At 42.9% G+C, this 18389-nt stretch overlaps 1 protein-coding gene across 1 annotated transcript; it reads right to left on the bottom strand.

Moving 5' to 3' along the window:
* Positions 1-2982: 2982 nt before the first annotated feature.
* Positions 2983-8510, bottom strand: LOC125550689 (pfkB-like carbohydrate kinase family protein). Its single transcript, XM_048713742.2, has 11 exons — positions 8213-8510; positions 6125-6201; positions 5948-6057; positions 5759-5873; positions 5053-5115; positions 4810-4973; positions 4684-4745; positions 4451-4517; positions 3531-3596; positions 3325-3450; positions 2983-3249 (listed from the first exon to the last, which is right to left on the bottom strand). Exons 1-11 carry the CDS (start codon positions 8487-8489, stop codon positions 3219-3221), a joined length of 1158 nt encoding a protein of 385 aa, XP_048569699.2. The 5' UTR covers positions 8490-8510; the 3' UTR covers positions 2983-3218.
* Positions 8511-18389: the final 9879 nt, after the last annotated feature.

Below are 18389 nucleotides of genomic sequence, written 5' to 3'. Positions count from 1 at the left end.
ATTGAGTTTCTGCGCATTTAATGTGCATAATTCAAATTTGAACTACAAGCACATGCTCTAGTGCACCAAAGTTGGTTGGAAAAATCACATGTGTGTTCTTGGTGAATTTATAGGTCCCATGCAAGAAATGGGAATGAAATTCAAACATCTAGGCGTCGTGGCTCGGCCGGAAAGATTGAGAAACTTGGTTTTTTAATTCCTGTAAATCCAAAACACGCCTGAAAATCATGAAACTGGGTATGGTGTCATGACATGGCACCAACATGCTGCGATAAATTTTTTGGCCGAATTGGGACGAGCTTTGGTGTAAGCTTCTTGCAAACTGGAGCTTCCCTCAAAAAGGCTCGTGGTTCCGAGAGGGAACTTGTCATCTCCGTGTGCGAAACGACATACGTACACTGCCTTCTTCCGCCTTAAATTTTTTAACACAGGCAGATTAGACCAAATAGAAGTATCATGCTAAATTTTGGAATTATCCCGGATTCGTTTGGCCTTTTTTATACATTAATTGAGTTTATGCGCATTTAATATGCATAATTCAAATTTGAACTACAAGCACACGCTTCAGTGCACCAAAGTTGGTTGAAATATCACATGTGTGTCCTTGGGTGAATTTATAGGTCCCATGCAAGAAATGGGAATGAAATTCAAACATCTGGGCATCGTGAATCGGCCGGAAAGATTGAGAAACTTGGTTTTTTAATTCCTGTAAATCCAAAACACGCCTGAAAATCATGATACTTGCATTGTGTCATGACATGGTACCAACATGATGCGGTAATTTTTTTGGCCGAATTGGAACAAACTTTGGTGTAAGATTCTTACAAACCGAAGCTTCCCTCAAGAAGGCTTGTGGTTCCGAGAGGGAACGTGTCACCCTCGCAGCCCAGCTAGGTAGCTAGCAGCAGCGTCACCCTGCTCTCGCATCAGCTCACCTAGTCACTTGCAGCACCGCGTCATGCTTGCACGGGCGTTCACCCGGCTTGCAGCGGTGTGTGCAACGAACATTTTCCCATGCGTGGTTGAATATTGTGGCAGGTCATTTCCCATGCATAACTGCATGCTAAGAGCAACTACAACCGGGCGACCCAAACGGATGCGCGGTTTGTTCGCTTTTTGTCCGTTTGGGTTGGCCAAGCGGACGGGCGCGTCCGCTTTTTCATACGGGTCGGCTGGTGCGTCCAATGGGAGGCCGATCCAAATTTGCCTGCATACAAAAAAGAAAATGATAAACACATGGCACAGATAACCATAATAGAAACTTAATTAGCCCTAAGTGACCGGTCAACTGCTAGCCAAAGTCCACTTAAACATAATTAAACATTAGCTAAAACATAAAAAAGTTCGTGCTCGCACGCAGCCCTAGACGTCCGCCTTGCCCTTGCCCTTGTCGTCGTCATCGCCGCCTATGAGGTCGATGAAGACGGAAGGCGGCCTGATAAGCCGCCAGGGCTGCCCCATCCGGCGTCTGCTGCGGCGGTGGTAATGCAGCGACGCAGGCGCGCTCCTCCTCCTCCTCTTCCTCCTCCTCCCGTTCCCTCTGCATGCGTCGCTCGCCGTCGGCACGCTCCTCCGCCAGCCTGCCGGTTGCAGAGAGGGCCATGGCCTTCCCCAGCCACGCCTAGTAGTCGGCCTCCTCCGCTTTCGCCTTCAGTCATTCCTCCTCGATGGAGTTTGTGAAGGCCGCTGCCAATGCCGCCTGGTAGGCAGCCTCGTTCTCCTCCTCCGGCTTGACGACGGGGGGAGACTGGGGTTGACGTGGTGGTGCTGCACGCCAAGCCGCCCTTGCTCCTCGTGTTCGAGGGTAAACTAGACCTCCCAATGGGAAGAGTCTGTCGCGTACTCGGGCATGCGACGTTGCTTCGCCGTGAGCTGCGCCCGGCGCCTGTGCACTTCCTCGATGTGCGCCCATTGTGACCGCGGCACCGCAGGCACCGGAATCTACTGCGGATCGAGATGCCAGTGGTGCGGCGGCGTGACGTCTGGGTACAGCAGCGACTACCTGAACTCCCAGTACCACCGCGCTTGGTGCACCAGGATGTGCATACGCTGTAGAGCGGGGAGGGCAGGCGCCCGCGGCGACGGCGGAGGAGGAGGAGCGCGGGAGGAGGAAGTGTCGGGGGTGAACTTCCGGTTGCTCTTGCCGGAGCCACTGCCACTGAACAACCCCATGTCTAGGGTTTCAGTTGTCGCTAACGAGGAAGCACGAGTGGGGTGGTAGGGGCAGAGGTGGATGGAAGTGGAAGTGGATGAGGCCGGGGCCCCCGCACGCATGGATTAAAAAAGGGATCCGCCGACTGTTTTTCCCTTTGTGAATGCTAACAATTTGACGTCATCTCATAGGATCTTTTTTTGAGCAAATGCTATGTGGCACATTCAATCTTTGTGTACGAATCTCAAAGCAAGAGACGTGTTTCCTTAAATTTAGCACCACAATTTTCTTCTGTCGACAAATCCAGACACATTGGGAATTTTCTCTTTAGGCTTGACAATTCTCCATGCTGCATGGCAAATCATCAAAAAGTGTGTTACAATTACTCTGCTACAGCTTGGTGAATTTCTAACAATATTTCTGCTAGCATAACAATTTTTCACTTACAGCATGACAAATCTATTTTATAATGTGTCAAATATATCTGTTGTAACATGGCAATTCTCAAGCATTCTCTAAGGGAAAGCTCACTAAAGTGGTTTTTTAAGTGAACACTCGCAGATACGCAAACGCTCTCAGGTTATAGCGTTCGCTTGGGTGACCTCCGGTAGGGAACGATAGTTCAGGTGACCTCTCTGAGCTGCCATAAGGGCATTATAGGGTCCTTCTATATTTTAGGTGTATTTTTAGCAGTAGTTTACTTTTTCAACATCTCCTATCTTCATCATAACGCTGTCATTGCAAAATTGTTCTCCAACCATGTGTTCCTGTGTCGTGTCTGTTCCCATGTCGGTTCATGCACAAAGCCAACAAAAGGAATCCAACAAAGAGAACCGAAAAGCGTCATGCCTGCCGCGACTGCTTCTACTACTAAACTTCAATTCACTGAGGATTTCTAGACAGCGGGGATACATAACATATCATAGCATCCAAGCATTGTAGCATCCTCATCTAGAGTTATATATACATAAAGACGGTGATGATACATCCTGATAACAGGATCGCTATTATTATTGTAGAATGCCTAGGCGCAGTTCCAGTATTATGTTAAGAAACCCACAAGAAACTACCGCCCAGCAGGGCAGATATCTTCCAAGCTGCAACAAAGGAAATAAATTCTCAAATGAAAGAACCGTCATACAAGATGAAAATCTAGTGCTGACACAACAGACCTTTGGCCCAAGAACTCAATGATGTCAGTAGTGACGGTTGATCTCTTGTTCTTCTCAAATGCAAGCGCCGCAGCTTTTCTGAGCAATAGAGAGCCAGCTATGCACCCAAGAACCATAGGATTCACACTGCATTGTGCGAAAGCAAAATCAGATCTTATTTAAACGAGAGAGTTAGATTATTAGTGATAAACAGGAATAAGCATTACCTAGTCTCTTTAGGTTGCTCATTTGACAAGAGAAAGTGCTGTGCCCATGATGAAAATACTGCCACGCTATCACCAGTAAACAAGATTAGATAACAAATCGACCAACCTTGGTTTCAAATGGAGTGTGTTTGAGATATAGGAAACATAAAATTTCATGGTTGCTTGTATTATTATTTTTTGTTGATTGAACACCCAAAAAAACCATACATAAGATGTCGAAAAAGACCATTCAGTGATGTCCGAAACTTAATGTTGACCTATCATTATCATTATTATTTTTAGATAATACTAACCAACCACCTTACAAGTGTACAGCTAAGGTTGGGAATTATTGGAAGAAGTTGTCCAATCAATTATGGTAAAAGTGTAACTATTAGAAAAAAATCAAAGTGTAAGCAACACACAAAGGTGAATGTCAAGTAATTAACTACAACAGTATAACCCTGCGAAGCAATTATGGATCCAATACATATGTTCCAAGCATTAGATGCAGATGTGCTCTGCAAACCTAAACACATCACGTGAGCTCAATAGAAGTATGCTTGTGTGGAATGAGTTTCGTCAATTTGCTGTGGAAAATATAGCCTAGGTCATCATTTGAAGTTTAGAAGCGTCAAGCGTGTTTGTGATTCGAAATCGACTATGATTACAATCATAAAGCATCTAAAGTTTAGAGAGCAGGCAGGTTAGAGCACAAATAACCACTCTATGTTCATTCATTTGGTTACCCAAAAACAGATGCTAAAAAAATGCATCCTTACCATTAGAACATTAATATTGGTGAAAGAGGAGAAAACATTAGCATAAAGTGTATTAATGGTGTGCACAAATGTAAAGCTGTACAAATTACAATGAGAGATAGACAGTCAGCGTGACACAGGGTACAGTGGGGAATACTCAGCACCGAGAAGCCAACAGACCTTCCAGAGAGAATGTCGCCTTGACCACCACATCGCCTTGGAGAACCAAAGGTACTCACTTGTGTGACTTCAGATAAAGAAATATCCAGTAGTTAAAACAAAATGTAGTTAGTACTAGTAGTAGTCACAAAGATAATTGCAGCATTATACACAAAAAGATGAGGCCACGAAGAGTAAGCACATGTATTTCAAACATGAGCTAACAGTCGTAACCAAGCAGCTTTGTAGTATACCTTTTTTACCGTCACTAATTACATCTGCTTTTCCTTTCCTCATGATGGTTACACCACCAATTCTGAAAGAAAACAAGGTTACAGATGAACATTAAAAGAAAAATGTAGTAAATATTCTGCTCATACTTTTGGCAAAGTGCAGTCAGTTGCTCAGAAGCATTTTCCTCATTTACTTCACAGTTAAGAACCTTCTGCACAAGACGCTTGTACTCGTATACATTTGGTGTTAAGATGGCAAGTGAGTTGTCTTCAACAAGACCAATGTTATTGGTTATAAGGAAAAGGCCATCCTGCAGACCATACAAAACAAATTAAAGTTTGACCCCTAATTTGGAGTACAAAAGGTAAGTAAATAAGTTCGAGTCATACCCCATCCACAACAGTTGGGATATTAGCCTGTCGTGCATGCCTCATGATATTACTGACACAATCCTACAAATAGGCAAAGTGAAGTAAAGGTAAGACAGAAGATAACCTAAATACTATCTTATTCTTACTGTACTTAAACCTAGATGACAGAATCTCAACAAAAAATCATTGATGTGACTGTGAGACGGTGATACAAAATAGAAACTTCCATAATATCAAAACATTATTGAATTATTATATTTCTTCTACTCTCCAAATTTCTAACAGTTTAACCTCCATGCCTAACGATTCTGAGTTTGTGTGCATATTAACTCCACCCTACAAAGAATATACCCCTCATGCCTAACGATTCATGACCGAATACATGTGTATATAAACTCCAACCTACAAATCTAGCAACTTCATGACTGCAAACACCTTTCAAATATTGGAAAGATCGTCAAATTAGATTCAATAAAGCGTTTTGACTTAACTAGCACAAATACACATATAAATGCCACCTGATTCAAGGTTCAAGCTGGCCTCAAAACAATAAATGCAGAAGGAACAGAAAATTCTAAATACGGAGATGTTTAAGGAATCAAATAAGGGCAATGCAGCAACAGTCAAAACTAGCAAGTAGCAACCAATGAAAACCAAGAAAAAAGAACTAAACAGGACAGAAATTAATTATATTTTCAGAAGATGTTAAAGTATGCAAGCAAACCATAAGAAATGAGTCCCTTCCAAGGCCGGGGCCAACAACAATGCAATCAAAGCGCTCCATCCACTTTATAACTTCAGTGAGAATGCTAGAAGAAACAGATTCTCTTTCATCATCCCTACAAAAATAGATTTGAGGTTATCCGAAACATGATATTACAGTAAATGTGCTGCAAAATTCATCTGAAATTACCTTACGCTGTAGGACTCCTCTAATATTGGATGCACAATCAACTCAGGGCTATAGCTCTTGATTACTGTTGCAGCATCTTTTGTGCAGAAAACATGTGAGAGATCTGCACCCTAAACAACATGTGAAACATCAGCATCGACGTGCAAGTCATGTGGGTAAATTTTAGAAGATACTGACAACTTTCAATGCAGAGATAGCGGCAAAATAAGGAGCACCAGTGTACTCGCGACATCCACCAATTATTGCTATCTTCCCTGGAAAGCAATAATGACAAGTTACCAATAAGTTCGAAGAAATTTTTTGTTGCAATTTGAAAACATCCAACAAAATGGAATGCACAAGCCACAACTTTAAATAAGATTTAACACCCATTAGAAAGGTTCCACCCCAGAAATTACAACTGCTCCACTTTTCTTAGAGCTGAGACGCTGAAAATATATGAAGATAAGGTCAATTGTGTGCACAGGATCTCTTCAAAAGATTGCATATGTATAATTCAACACCAAAATTTGCTGTCATAAATCTAAGCCTGGCCACCAGAGATGCTCACAAGAGTTGCATGCCTTCCAATGAAAAACTCAAAAACATAAGAATTTAACATCCACAAAAAGTTACTTTTTTGGTATCCCTGAACATAGGATCGAAGAAAAGTACACTACATCTGTCGATAGTGGGTCCCATGTATTTAGCATTGTCCATTGTTTACCTCAAAATATAATTAGTTGGATTCATATTTTTCACCTTTAAAAAACATGTGTTTTAAAGAACACATGTGCATTGTCTAATCTTCTGCTTTATACATGCATTGATATCAAAATCCTTCCTGTCACGTAGGCTCTTGTATGATGGTGCTTGTCAGCTGCCAGCCATGGGTCATAGTCAGGCATGCAGCTCGCCTGGTCTCTAAAAGTCCCACAGCTCTAGCACCTGCAAGTCCCAACAACAACGCAGAGCACAGATCCCAAAATAGGCTTCCAAACTGGAGGCGGCCCCAACTCAACATGCCCGAAACACCAATTCTCTCCCATGATGCATGATGTTTCTTCATGATGATGCCGCATGATCTTCCCAGTTCCAACACAGCCAAAAGCTCATGCTCAAATTTGTATTAATTTCATGACATTTAACATCTGAACCACAATCTACACACATAGACGGAAATTTAACCCATGGGATCGGGTACCATGGGTACCCAACCAGACAGGTAGGTCATGGGTTTCTTCTCTCACAAATGGGCAAAACCATGGGGCATCCTATTATGTCGTGGGTCGGGTATAGGCTCGGCTTTCCACCCATGGGCAACCCAATGGGTGCCTCAGTGAACACTAAATATTTAAAATTTCTTGTTAGGCATCAATGGGCAATAAGTCTTTGGTGAAGATACATACAAGAGTTTGAATGCCATAAATCCCTAATTCACCACACTCCACCCTGCAAGGCCACCTCTATCATGGCCACTCCACTTGTATGTCTCATGATCTCTCTAGGCACAACATCTTGCACCAGTGGCCAGCGTCTCACCCTCAAGCCAGCGAGCACTGTGTATGTCCAGCCGAAAGACCACCGCATGGTCTGCATTCGTGAATCATCCCCATCTTGCCGACCATGGGTATTGTTGTGGGCAGGCGGTGGGCACACTGTTTTTCTTTGAATACTCAGCCCATCGGTTGCTAGTTAAGCCCAACAACCAACATACCAGCTTCATCTCAAGCTCAGTATATATCTTCTATCTCTAAAAAAATGCTTGGTACAAATGCCAGATAAATCCATTTATCTATTGCTCTACATAGCCTCTTTTGTGGGGAGGTACTTAGTGCTCTAGGCTTAAATAGAAAATTCCACATTGTAAAAGTATCTGAAAGAAAGAATCCGATGGATGGAGGTTGAAGACAAAGGAGAGCACAGGGATTGCAATCCGATGGTGGCTGAAAATTGACTGCGATTTCACAGATTCTCAGTCGACTGCCCTACAGGTGCCCCCAATATTTTCTCCAATAGCTTCCCTAGCCTAGGTGGTAAACTTCCCCTCTAACTAAATGCTGGCTCGGCCAACGTTGACACTGTTCACAGGTTAAGGAAACAATCTGCTTCAACCCGAAGACTCTCGCTACTTCTGCGATCTACAACCCAAGATCACTCGGCACTGGGGCATTCCAACGAACACAGAGTGCGCGTGAGCATCGCCAGCCAGTCCAGCACCTAACGCGCACGCACGCACGCAGATAGCGCGGGCCAGCAAGGAGCTAAGACGGGCGGCTGACTGACCTGCCTGACCCTTGTGCCTTGCGCGGTCGAGCGGCGGCGTGATTCGCCGGACCACCGCCTCCGCGTCCGCCTCGTACACCGGCCCGGCCGCCGCCGACATCGCGTGGGGACGAAGAGAGCTCGAGGAGGCGCGGCCGCCGTATGCGCAGGTGGTGGGCGCGAGAGAGCGGAGCAGGACGAGCTGCCTGCGGAAGGCCGGGGAGGCGGCCCACATGCGGCCGCGGTGGTGTAGGTGGTGCCGCCACGCGTGGGGGCACGCGCCCATTGACAGGCTCATTCATCGTCGCCTCACCCTGTTCGGCATTATATATTTTTCAGATAGCAATCAACTTTGATGAGTCATGGTTTCGCTTTTTTTTTTCACAAACCATGCTCTTTGGAAAGTCCTGGAAGAATGTTGTGGCATGTGGGCTGCGGCGCAATCAGTCGATAATGTGCTTCGTTGTTTCTAGTATCTTTTTGTCAATTATTATTTGAAAATATACGACGAAAATGGGTTTCCCACTTTATATATAATAAAGCCATCATCACCGAACAAGCCGAGAAATATACTCTCTCTGTAAAGTAATAGAGGGAATATATATTTATACGGTATTACTTACAGAGAGGGTGTATATTTATGAAATGTTCACCACAAGTTTTTTGAAGTCGAGCGTTGTTGAGCGGACAAAAACATAATATTTGTAGAGACACAAAAGCCATATTCTTTGTGTAGAAATCATACAGAACTAAATAGGTCATCCTGCAGACTATTTTTTTTAATATGCAAACATGTCATCTCAAACTACTTATATTTATAAATATTCTATACCTATACAATAATTAATATAAGGAATCCATTCACAAAATAAATAAATATAAGAAGTCCTATTTATTTCCTGTTTAGTTCTCATATTATAAATTAAAATATTCATGTTCCAATCTCACTAATTTATATAGCAACACATTTCCGCAGCAACGTGAGGGTACCATCTAATTCTTACGGGGTTGTAACGAGTTTTCTCGATTCTCTTAGTTTAGCTACAGACAATATTTAATTTAATCATGACACCTACTTCCTCCGTTCCAAATTACTCGTCGTAGAAATGGATGTATCTAGAACTAAAATACATTTAGATACATCCATACCTGCGACAAGTAATTCGGAACGGAGGAGTAGTTCCAAAGAATTATTTTTCTTTTTAGTTTTTGAAATCTATTCATTTTTTTCATTATTTTTCAACAGGTCTAATCCTGTTAGCTCAATCATTCATCTCTCGACTTTTCTAGCACAACATCGGCCAAATCTTATATCTCCATTCTTTTCATTTTCCTTCTCTTATCTTCTTTGCGTGGGCTAACAAGCCAAAGGCCTTAAGCTACTTTTCTTTAATCGCGAACTCTGAACTAAGAAGCCCTAGCTAATTAAAAACAAATACAACATAGACGTACACACACCTACACAGTGCAAACTGAAACTATAGTTTGATTGCATATATCAATATTGGGATTTGTGATTACTGGCCGATTACGAAGTTTTATGATTGACCGAGCCGCCACATGTAGTTTTTTTTTTTGAGGATGTAGTTTCTTTTTTGCTCTCTCATATTTTCTTTTACCTTCTTTGTGTTGTTCTTGTAAAAAATCTTCTTTTATGTGATACTTCCAAAAAAAGTTTCTAAATCTCTCGTTTTTTTAATTTTATGATTTTTGTAAAACTTTGTATTACATTATTTCCCTGGCGTGTGGGGTGCATGATAACTCGGGAGCTAGATGTTTGCACATCTAAGTGACTCAATCAAGTATAAAAAAAACACGAATCTTCGCATAAGATCAATGACATAGGATTTAGATGTGCAATACTTATGGCATATTTAGATGTGTTTTAGCAAAACTGAATATTTTACTCATCTTGTTCATGTTCCTCGATCATTTTACTTCCACTCATCAAGATTTGATCTTAATTCTCTTACAAACAAAAACCATTATTTACACAAGCAACTAGTTTTATTATATAAAATGTTGGTAATGTAAATACAATAACAAATAATATGTATATTGCTTTATGCTATATAAGGTGATAATTGGTACAATGTCTAAACTCCAAATGAGTCAAAGTATTGATTGAGAAGTAAGCGAACAAATTTAATATCACATAGATCAATATTTTAGGACTACTAATGTCCGTGTTTTTTAATTGCAAATGAAAGAAGTAGGAATATAATATGATGAAAAATTGTGTACAATTGGTATAAATATTTGTTCAAAATGAAGGAATAGGTGTTCTGATTGATTACATGAAGTACACACACTATTTTTTTAATAATGTTTTAATGAAGGTATTTGTAGGCCTTAAATGGTTAAAAATGTTTTACATAATTCAGTGGGATTTTTTTAATAATATATGGTGACTATTTTTCATTCAAATAATCATGATTTATGGATGCCTACAAATACCAAAATCCACACACCTCTTTTATGCAACATAGCATTTGACCAAATCTTCTTCATCCACCGATGAGGGCCCCGATCATTTAAACCTCCAATGTCGTCATCCCACCAATGTGTTGACACAAGTTGTTTCTGCTATGTTTGTCCAAAGCGTGCTTTTTGCTCACTTTATTTGAGTTTATTTTACAATGTAGTTGTATTTTAGTTTGAACCCTTGTACATGTAGGTTGTATCTTTGATTACAGTACTTTAACATCCGTCGAACTACAAAGTTGAAGATGAAAATTAGAATGAATATGATGGAGTTGGGGGGGGGGGGGTGTAAACAAGGAGGACGGCCATAAGTTTCGAGTGGGTATCATAGGAGATGCACACCTTTTTTGTTTCTTGGTCCAATACAACACTAGCACATTTTTGAGATAATTTCTGATTTATGTTGATATATCATAGTTAATATATATAATGATAGGTTTGAAGTTTATACATTTGAAGGTTCTAAGTCTCAATTTTCAACTTAACTTACAATCTTCTATAAAAAAAAGTTTGCCACAAAAGTAGGTAACACCGGCTAAAACAAACACCAAAATAAGCAGCAACAAAAACGAGTCTGAGCAAATGGATTATGATAGTCCATCTCAATGCCGAACACAACCTAAATAAACATGCTCTGGGCCGGCATGAATGCGGCGCGCGACCGGCCTGAATGCGCATCAACTGCCTTGGGCGGGAAAGGGCGCGAGCGAGGGAGAGGGTTTTGGGTGGGACCTAGGTGCCGGACACGTGTGTGGCCATGGTCCGGACACCCGTAAAGCCCCCTCCCCCCCCCCCCCCACCCACCCCCACCACAGTTTGCAGGAAAATGAGCCGTTCCGTGTACGGATGAGGTACCATGTTGCAATGGCAAAACACGTCTGTACCGTCCAGTCTAGACGGATGCCTATAGTTTGAGGCTCGGCATTGGAGATGCCCTTACGTTGTCGTCTTGCATATGTATTTCTTTGAGGGATCCATCGTGTATAAGCTACATCCTTCGGCGTGTTTGGTAGGCTGCATACAGCTCAATTAGGCCCGATGGATGCAGTTTTTTTCCTGTTTGATTACATGCAAACACTATTAGGCATGCACGGCATGCTTTTTAAAAGCACCTCTAGGCATGGCTCTGGAGGAATGGACGAATTGACCATTTCCAGCGAGCCATGCCCGAGCAATGCTCTCGAGCGCACATGGGTGACTCTGGTGGTACATAGTTGTAGGTGGTTTGCATGTGTTTACATGTAATCGTCTCCTTAATCTCCTTCATCTCTTCTACACAATTGTGCTTCAATTTGAAATAAGTTGTACATGAAAAAGATGCACCTTCATGCTCTGATTTCATTCAGGTGGTCGGATCGTAGTTTTGTTCACTCTATATGTTGAATTTTGTGTTCACATTTGGAGCATTTTAGGATGAATTTCGACAAAATCGTGGCACACATTCGACCGCTTGAAAATTTTCCTTTGATGAGTAGCTCCACCTCAGCTGTTTGACACGAGTTTCGTGTTGTACATTTTCTGTTTCACAAATCATAGACGAGTCTATATAGACGAGTCTATCTACATATGACCAGCGTAATGTAATATGACTCCTGGTCTCTTCCAATCTACACAACCGTGCTTCAATTTGAGATAAGTTGCACACGAAAAAGATGCAGATCGGCGTTGTGGTTCTATTTAGGCAATTGGTTCGTGATTTCAATGACGATAAATGTTCAATTTTGTGTTTATGTTTGAAGTTATGTTGGATGAATTTTGACAAATTCATTACAGACGGTTGACCATTTTGAATTTTTCCTTCTCTACGTTTCACATGACTTTCGTGCTGCACGTATTCTATTTTGACGGTCATAGACGAATAAATATACATCTCACTAGTCCATTCTGATCTCCTCAGTGTAATGTACAACGGTGCTTCGAACCTGTGAGAGTGTTGTCACATGTGTATGTTGTTTATGTGGACGTGTGTGTGTATTGTCACGTTCATGCAAATGTGTGGGTGTGCTGGCACGTGTAAACATGTGTGTGTTGTCACGTGTGAATTCAACTGTAACCTCTTTATTAATATGTAATTGCCAACTACCAATAATCATGCATGTATGCAATCAAACACCGCGGAAGATAGCTTTCATGATTCAAGCAATTCATATGCAAGCAACCAAACAACGTACGAACACCATATCTGCCCCGTTTCTCCTCAACTAGGCTCCATTCAGCTTGGCCTGTTTTTTCTTGCAACCTTTGAAAATCGGTGCAGGTAATCAAACATGCCCCTTGCGTTGGCACGAAACCCCCACCACACCCAGTTGCATTTAGAAATTTAGATACAGCACAAATCAAATCCAAGTGTGCGCTACCCACCTACCTGGCCATCTTCTCCCTCCACAGTGCCCGTGTAGCTATGGTGGGCTGAGCAAAGCCCGTTTAGAGCATTTTCAGTAGCTTACCATTCCATAAAAATACTTATTGGTGCTCTTTCAATAAATTTATTGGGTATCATATATATACCATCGTAGCAGATCACCAATACAACCCCCTGCACTAAGTCCCACATATGTGCCTCACATGTCAGTGGGTAATCTCTCTTTCTTTTCTCTCTAGCGTGCATGAAGACACTGACAGAGTTTTGGATGCAGACGGCACAGTGGGTTGGGGCCCCAACTGGAACAACTGGCTGTGTGCGCGGAGCGGGCTATGGGTGGTTGCGCAGGCGACCGGCGGCGTGTGGTGACTAAGTGGTGGTGGTGCTGCAGTGACACCGTGGGTGGCCGACAGGTAGCGACATAGGTGGTAGATGGCGATGGTGCTGCGGCGGCGCGGGCGGCCGACGACGTGTGGCGGCGTAGACCGGTGGTGAAGTGGTGGAAGCAAGGCCATGGGCGGTGAGGCAGGCGTCGGCCAGCAGCATGGCGATCAACGACGTGTGGCGCTGTAGACCGGTGGTGAAGTGGCGGCAGCGGGGCGTCGGCTGCGAGGCAAGCGTCAACCAGCAACGTGGGCGATCTACGACGTGTGACGACGAGGCGGGGCGGCACCGAGACATGAAAACTCTGATGGTTAGCTCCCGTCAATGTGCATGGGGTTATAGGGGAAGATGGAATATTCCAGCACCATCCTCCGGCGGCTCTAGGAGGCAGGTGACTTGCGTTGGTGTCAAGCTCAGAGGTTTCTTAGGTGTTGTTTGTAATTTTAGTTCCTTTGCACAAAGACTAACACTATTTGTTCAGTTTTGTCAGATGGGTGTGTATGTGACTTGCATGATCGTTCTTATGTTATAAATGAGACACGTATTACCGTGAAAGAAAAACCTCCTTTGTACTGAATTCTTTTAGAAAGGAGAGCCGTTGAAGATGCTCTTTAGGCTAGTCATAGTGGGAGTAACTTAGCAAGTAACATAGTACATTCCAAAAAAATTTTGCTTATGTGGCAAGTAGTTAATGAGATGTGGTAACATAATATGTTACTATTCCCTCTATTCTAAAATATAGTGCGCCCACGTTTTCCGAGGTCCAACTTTGACCATAAATTTAACCAACGAGACCAACTGCGGCGGGGAAAAATTATATAATTGAAAACTTCTTTCGAATACGAATTCACTGATATAATTTTTGCTCCCGCCGCAATTGGTCTTGATAGTTAAATTTACGGTCAAAGTTGAAGCACGTGGATAGAGGAAGCACTACATTGTGGAATGGAGGGAGTATAATATAGCACTTTCCAAGATGGAATGAGTCTACAAGCTAATAAATGAAACCATATATGACACTACTACTATTTTTTTTGAAGGTAGTAAGTTAGACTAGTGTCATATGCATGACACTAGTATAAGTTACTCCCCACTATGACCAGCCTTAGCCACGCAGCCATCCTGTCGATCCGACGTAGCTCTTGGCCAAGTGTAGGATTAGTTTTAACCACGCACTACGGATAGGATGCAAAGCTCACATCGCAATTAGTCACTGGTGATTCGATCGGGTTCTACCTAATGTAGTGGCGTCGCGGGGGCACTACAAGTGGAGCAATGCTACACTCACGGGGTGTTTACGGGGTTTTACGGGGTTGATTAAGTATTAATGGCTAGGATTTAATTAAGGGCAGTGGGCCCATCAGTGAAAATCAGGGGGGCGAATTATGAGAGGGCACGTTGGCCACCCCGTAAAGGTCCGTCGGATGCACCCCGTGAGTCTAGTATTATTGCTACAAGTGGGAATCAGATGCCATCGAGCCATCTTATGTTAGCCTAGTAAGCAGAGCTACCTTCCTTTGGTACATTCGCATCCGGCGGGAGAATCGATGCTGATGCCCTCGATATACGGCGCGCGCTCGACCGCACGTAATCAGAAGTTCAACCTAGAGTAACTGACCAAATGAACGAGCTCCTTTGTGCAGAATATACTGAAGAAGAAGTAAAAGCTGCCTTGAATAATATTGGTGATCTAAAGGCTGCCGGACCTGATGGCATGCCTGCAATCTTTTTTAAGAGATTCTGGAGCACTGTAGGAGAGCAAGTAACCAAGGAGGTGCTCAAGGTGTTGAGAGGTGGTGAGATGCCTGAAGAGTGGAACAACACCATGATAGTTCTGATTCCAAAAACAACTAGACCAGAGAGATTGAAGGATTTGCGACCCATCAGCCTCTGCAATGTGGTCTACAAACTAATATCAAAGGTAATCACCAGAAGATTAAAAAACATTTTACCTGAAATAATTTCCCCCAATCAAAGCGCATTTGTTCCTGGACGCATGATATCTCACAATATTCTTTTAGCATATGAAATGACTCACTTTTTGCAGAGGAAGAGGGGTGGAAGAGTAAGTTATGCTGCTATCAAACTTGACATGAGCAAGGCTTATGATCGAGTTGAATGGAAGTTCTTGCAAGGAATCATGTTGAAACTCGGTTTCAATAGAAGTTGGGTGCAGCTTGTGATGAATTGTGTGACAACGGTGAAATACCAAATCAAAGTTAATGGGGACGTCACAGAGATAATTATTCCTAAGAGGGGGCTTCGTCAAGGTGACCCTCTCTCTCCATATCTCTTTCTTTTATGCGCTGAGGGCTTCTCGGCCATGTTACAAAATGCTGAGATGAATGGAAGGTTGAAAGGAATCAAATTATGTAATACAGCCCCAAGCATAAGTCATCTTCTTTTTGCAGATGATTCACTTCTTCTCCTAGAAGTAAATGCCGACAGCAGTCGCGAGCTTAATCAAATTCTGAACTCCTATGAAGCTTGCTCGGGCCAGGCTATAAATAAGGAAAAGTCAGCCATCTTGTTCAGCAAGAATACAAAGCTGGAGGACAAAGAGGAGCTCATGAATCAGCTAAATATTGCTATAGAAGGCTTCTCCGGAAAATATTTGGGTTTACCATGCTATATTGGTAGATCAAAAACCAAAGCTTTTGAATATATCAAGGAAAAAGTATGGAAAACGTTACAAGGTGGGAAAGAAAAATTGCTCTCAAAGGCCGGTAAGGAAGTCCTCATCAAAGCTGTAGCGCAAGCAATCCTTGTTTATGCGATGGCATGTTTTGACCTCACCAAATCTCTGTGTGAAGATGTCAGCTCAATGATTGCGAGGTTTTGGTGGAGTCAATTGGATAAAGAAAATAAAATCCACTGGGTTGGATGGGACAAGCTCACAAAAGCCAAAAAGGATGGAGGGCTGGGATTTAGAGACCTATATTCTTTCAACTTAGCTATGTTGGCAAGGCAGGCTTGGAGAATGCTACAAAACCCATCTTCCCTATGCGCTCAAGTGATGGCTGCTAAATACTATCCAAATCAGAATCTGTTACAAGCGAGGCCAAGAGATGGCATTTCATATAGTTGGAGAAGCATTTTGAAAGGAGTGCAGGTGTTGCAAAGTGGAATCATATGGAGAGTAGGAGATGGACGCAATATCAATATATGGGCAGATCCTTGGCTACCAAGGGGTGTTTCTAGGGGAGTAACATCTCAGCAAGGCAACCATGTTATCACAAAGGTTTCAGATTTGATTGACCCTACCTCTGGCACATGGGATTTACAACTGATTGATCAAACTTTCAACAAAGAAGATGTAGAGGTAATTGTCCAAATTCCGATCCGAGAGGGTGCTAAGGACACTCCTGCCTGGCATTTTGACAAAAAGGGTATATTTTCAGTAAAATCTGCATATCAAGTAGTGTTGGAAAACCAAGCCAGGAACTCTGCACATGGTGGAGCTTCGTCATCAAGTAAGAATGATCAGCATAGGATAACATTTTGGAAGAAACTATGGACGTTGCCCTTGCCCAACAAGATCCTGCACTCCCTATGACGACTGGCCCATTATAGCTTACCTCTAAGAATGAAACTACAGAATAGAGGAATGGAAGTGGATACAAGATGTCCAGTATGCCATCGAATGGATGAAGATGGAGGTCATTGTTTCCTAAAGTGCAAATTTGTCAAGGCCGTTTGGAGAACTGCATTGTTGGAAGAAAGTCGGATGCAACTTCTCAATTGCCCAAATGCCATCTCGATGGTGGAGGATATCTTGCACATGGAAGAGGAAAAATGTCTGAAAGTATGCATCCTTTTGTGGTTATGGTGGTCTGAAAGAAACAAAGCTAATCAAGGAGAAAGGATTAGGACTGAAGAGGAAATTATATATTCAGTTCAGCTGCACTTGTTGGAATACAAAAAAATACATCAAGCGACAGGAGCAAAATGTGCAGGCTGTAAACCAGGTTTGGTGTCCTCCGCCTGATGATTTCCTTAAAATTAATACTGATGGAGCCTTTAGGCTATCAACTAAATCAGGAGGGTGGGGTTTTACCATAAAAAATAATCATAGAATTGCACTAGTTGCAGGAGCAGGGAGTTTGGAAAATGTTGCTGAACCACTACAAGTTGAAGCTTTGGCCATGCTCTATGCTGTGAATGAAGCGTCAAGAATGGGGTGCCAAAAAGTTATCTTAGAGACGGATGCAGTTGCTCTAAAGCAGGCAATCACAAGCGACCTGTACGACTACTCAAGCCTAGGCGTGCTGTTTAAAGAGATAAGAGCAGTGTTGCAATCAGCTTTTCAATCTTGTAAAGTAGAAACCTGCCCACGGCATGTAATATTTCTGCACACTGTTTAGCTGCTCATGGTGTATGTATGGAGCGGAAGAGCTATCAGATTTGGCTTGATCCATTTCCGAGCCATGTAAAAAAACTTGTCGCTGGCGAGTCTAGCTTGCCTGGGTAATGGAATACATTTGTGTTTTAAAAAAAAAGAAGCTGCAGCTGGCTTCCAGTCGTCGCTGGTTTTTTGCTCCCGCCGGTTCTCGCCGTCGCCTAGGTGGATTGCATTTGCATAGCATCAATATACCTTCCAAATATTATACCCTGGCTCTTTGTAGGAAATTTTTGTTATATGTGCCATATATATCTCACTTGTCTAGTTATCTCCACTGAAAAGAAAATATACAAGTGGGTATTCCGTCCGGTTGGATTTATAAGTCCAGCACGAGTACTCCACGAAGAAAAGGCCCTGATTGCCGGCTGCCCGATGAAATGCACTCGACAAACAAACTTTTTCGATGGCGGCAAAACTTTTCCCGAATATCTCAAAGGGCTCGTCCCCCTTGTCCCCCCCCCCCCTGTCGCCCCGCGGGCGACCCAGGGAGGAACCCTAGCCGCCGTCCTTTCGGCCCGCCCCCACCTCTCCTCGCCGCCGTTCGGAGTGCTGTCGGGCAAAGCTTG

The sequence above is a fragment of the Triticum urartu genome, chromosome 4A, assembly GCF_056163025.1.
Source record: "Triticum urartu cultivar PI428250 chromosome 4A, HENAU_Tu73, whole genome shotgun sequence".
NCBI classification, from domain to species: domain Eukaryota; kingdom Viridiplantae; phylum Streptophyta; class Magnoliopsida; order Poales; family Poaceae; genus Triticum; species Triticum urartu.
The sequence above is the reverse complement of the archived record's forward strand: the minus strand, read 5'-3'. Positions and strand labels throughout refer to the sequence as shown.

Bases quoted from the DNA above. Each gene is read 5' to 3' on its own strand.
- LOC125550689 (XM_048713742.2), bottom strand. From the start codon at position 8,489: ATGAGCCTGTCAATGGGCGCGTGCCCCCACGCGTGGCGGCACCACCTA. The intron at 6,202-8,212 runs GTCAGTCAGCCG...ATTGCTTTCCAG, and splicing joins AAGGCACAAGGGTCAGGCAG to GGAAGATAGCAATAATTGGT. The intron at 5,116-5,758 runs GTTTGCTTGCAT...GCCTATTTGTAG, and splicing joins GAAGGGACTCATTTCTTATG to GATTGTGTCAGTAATATCAT.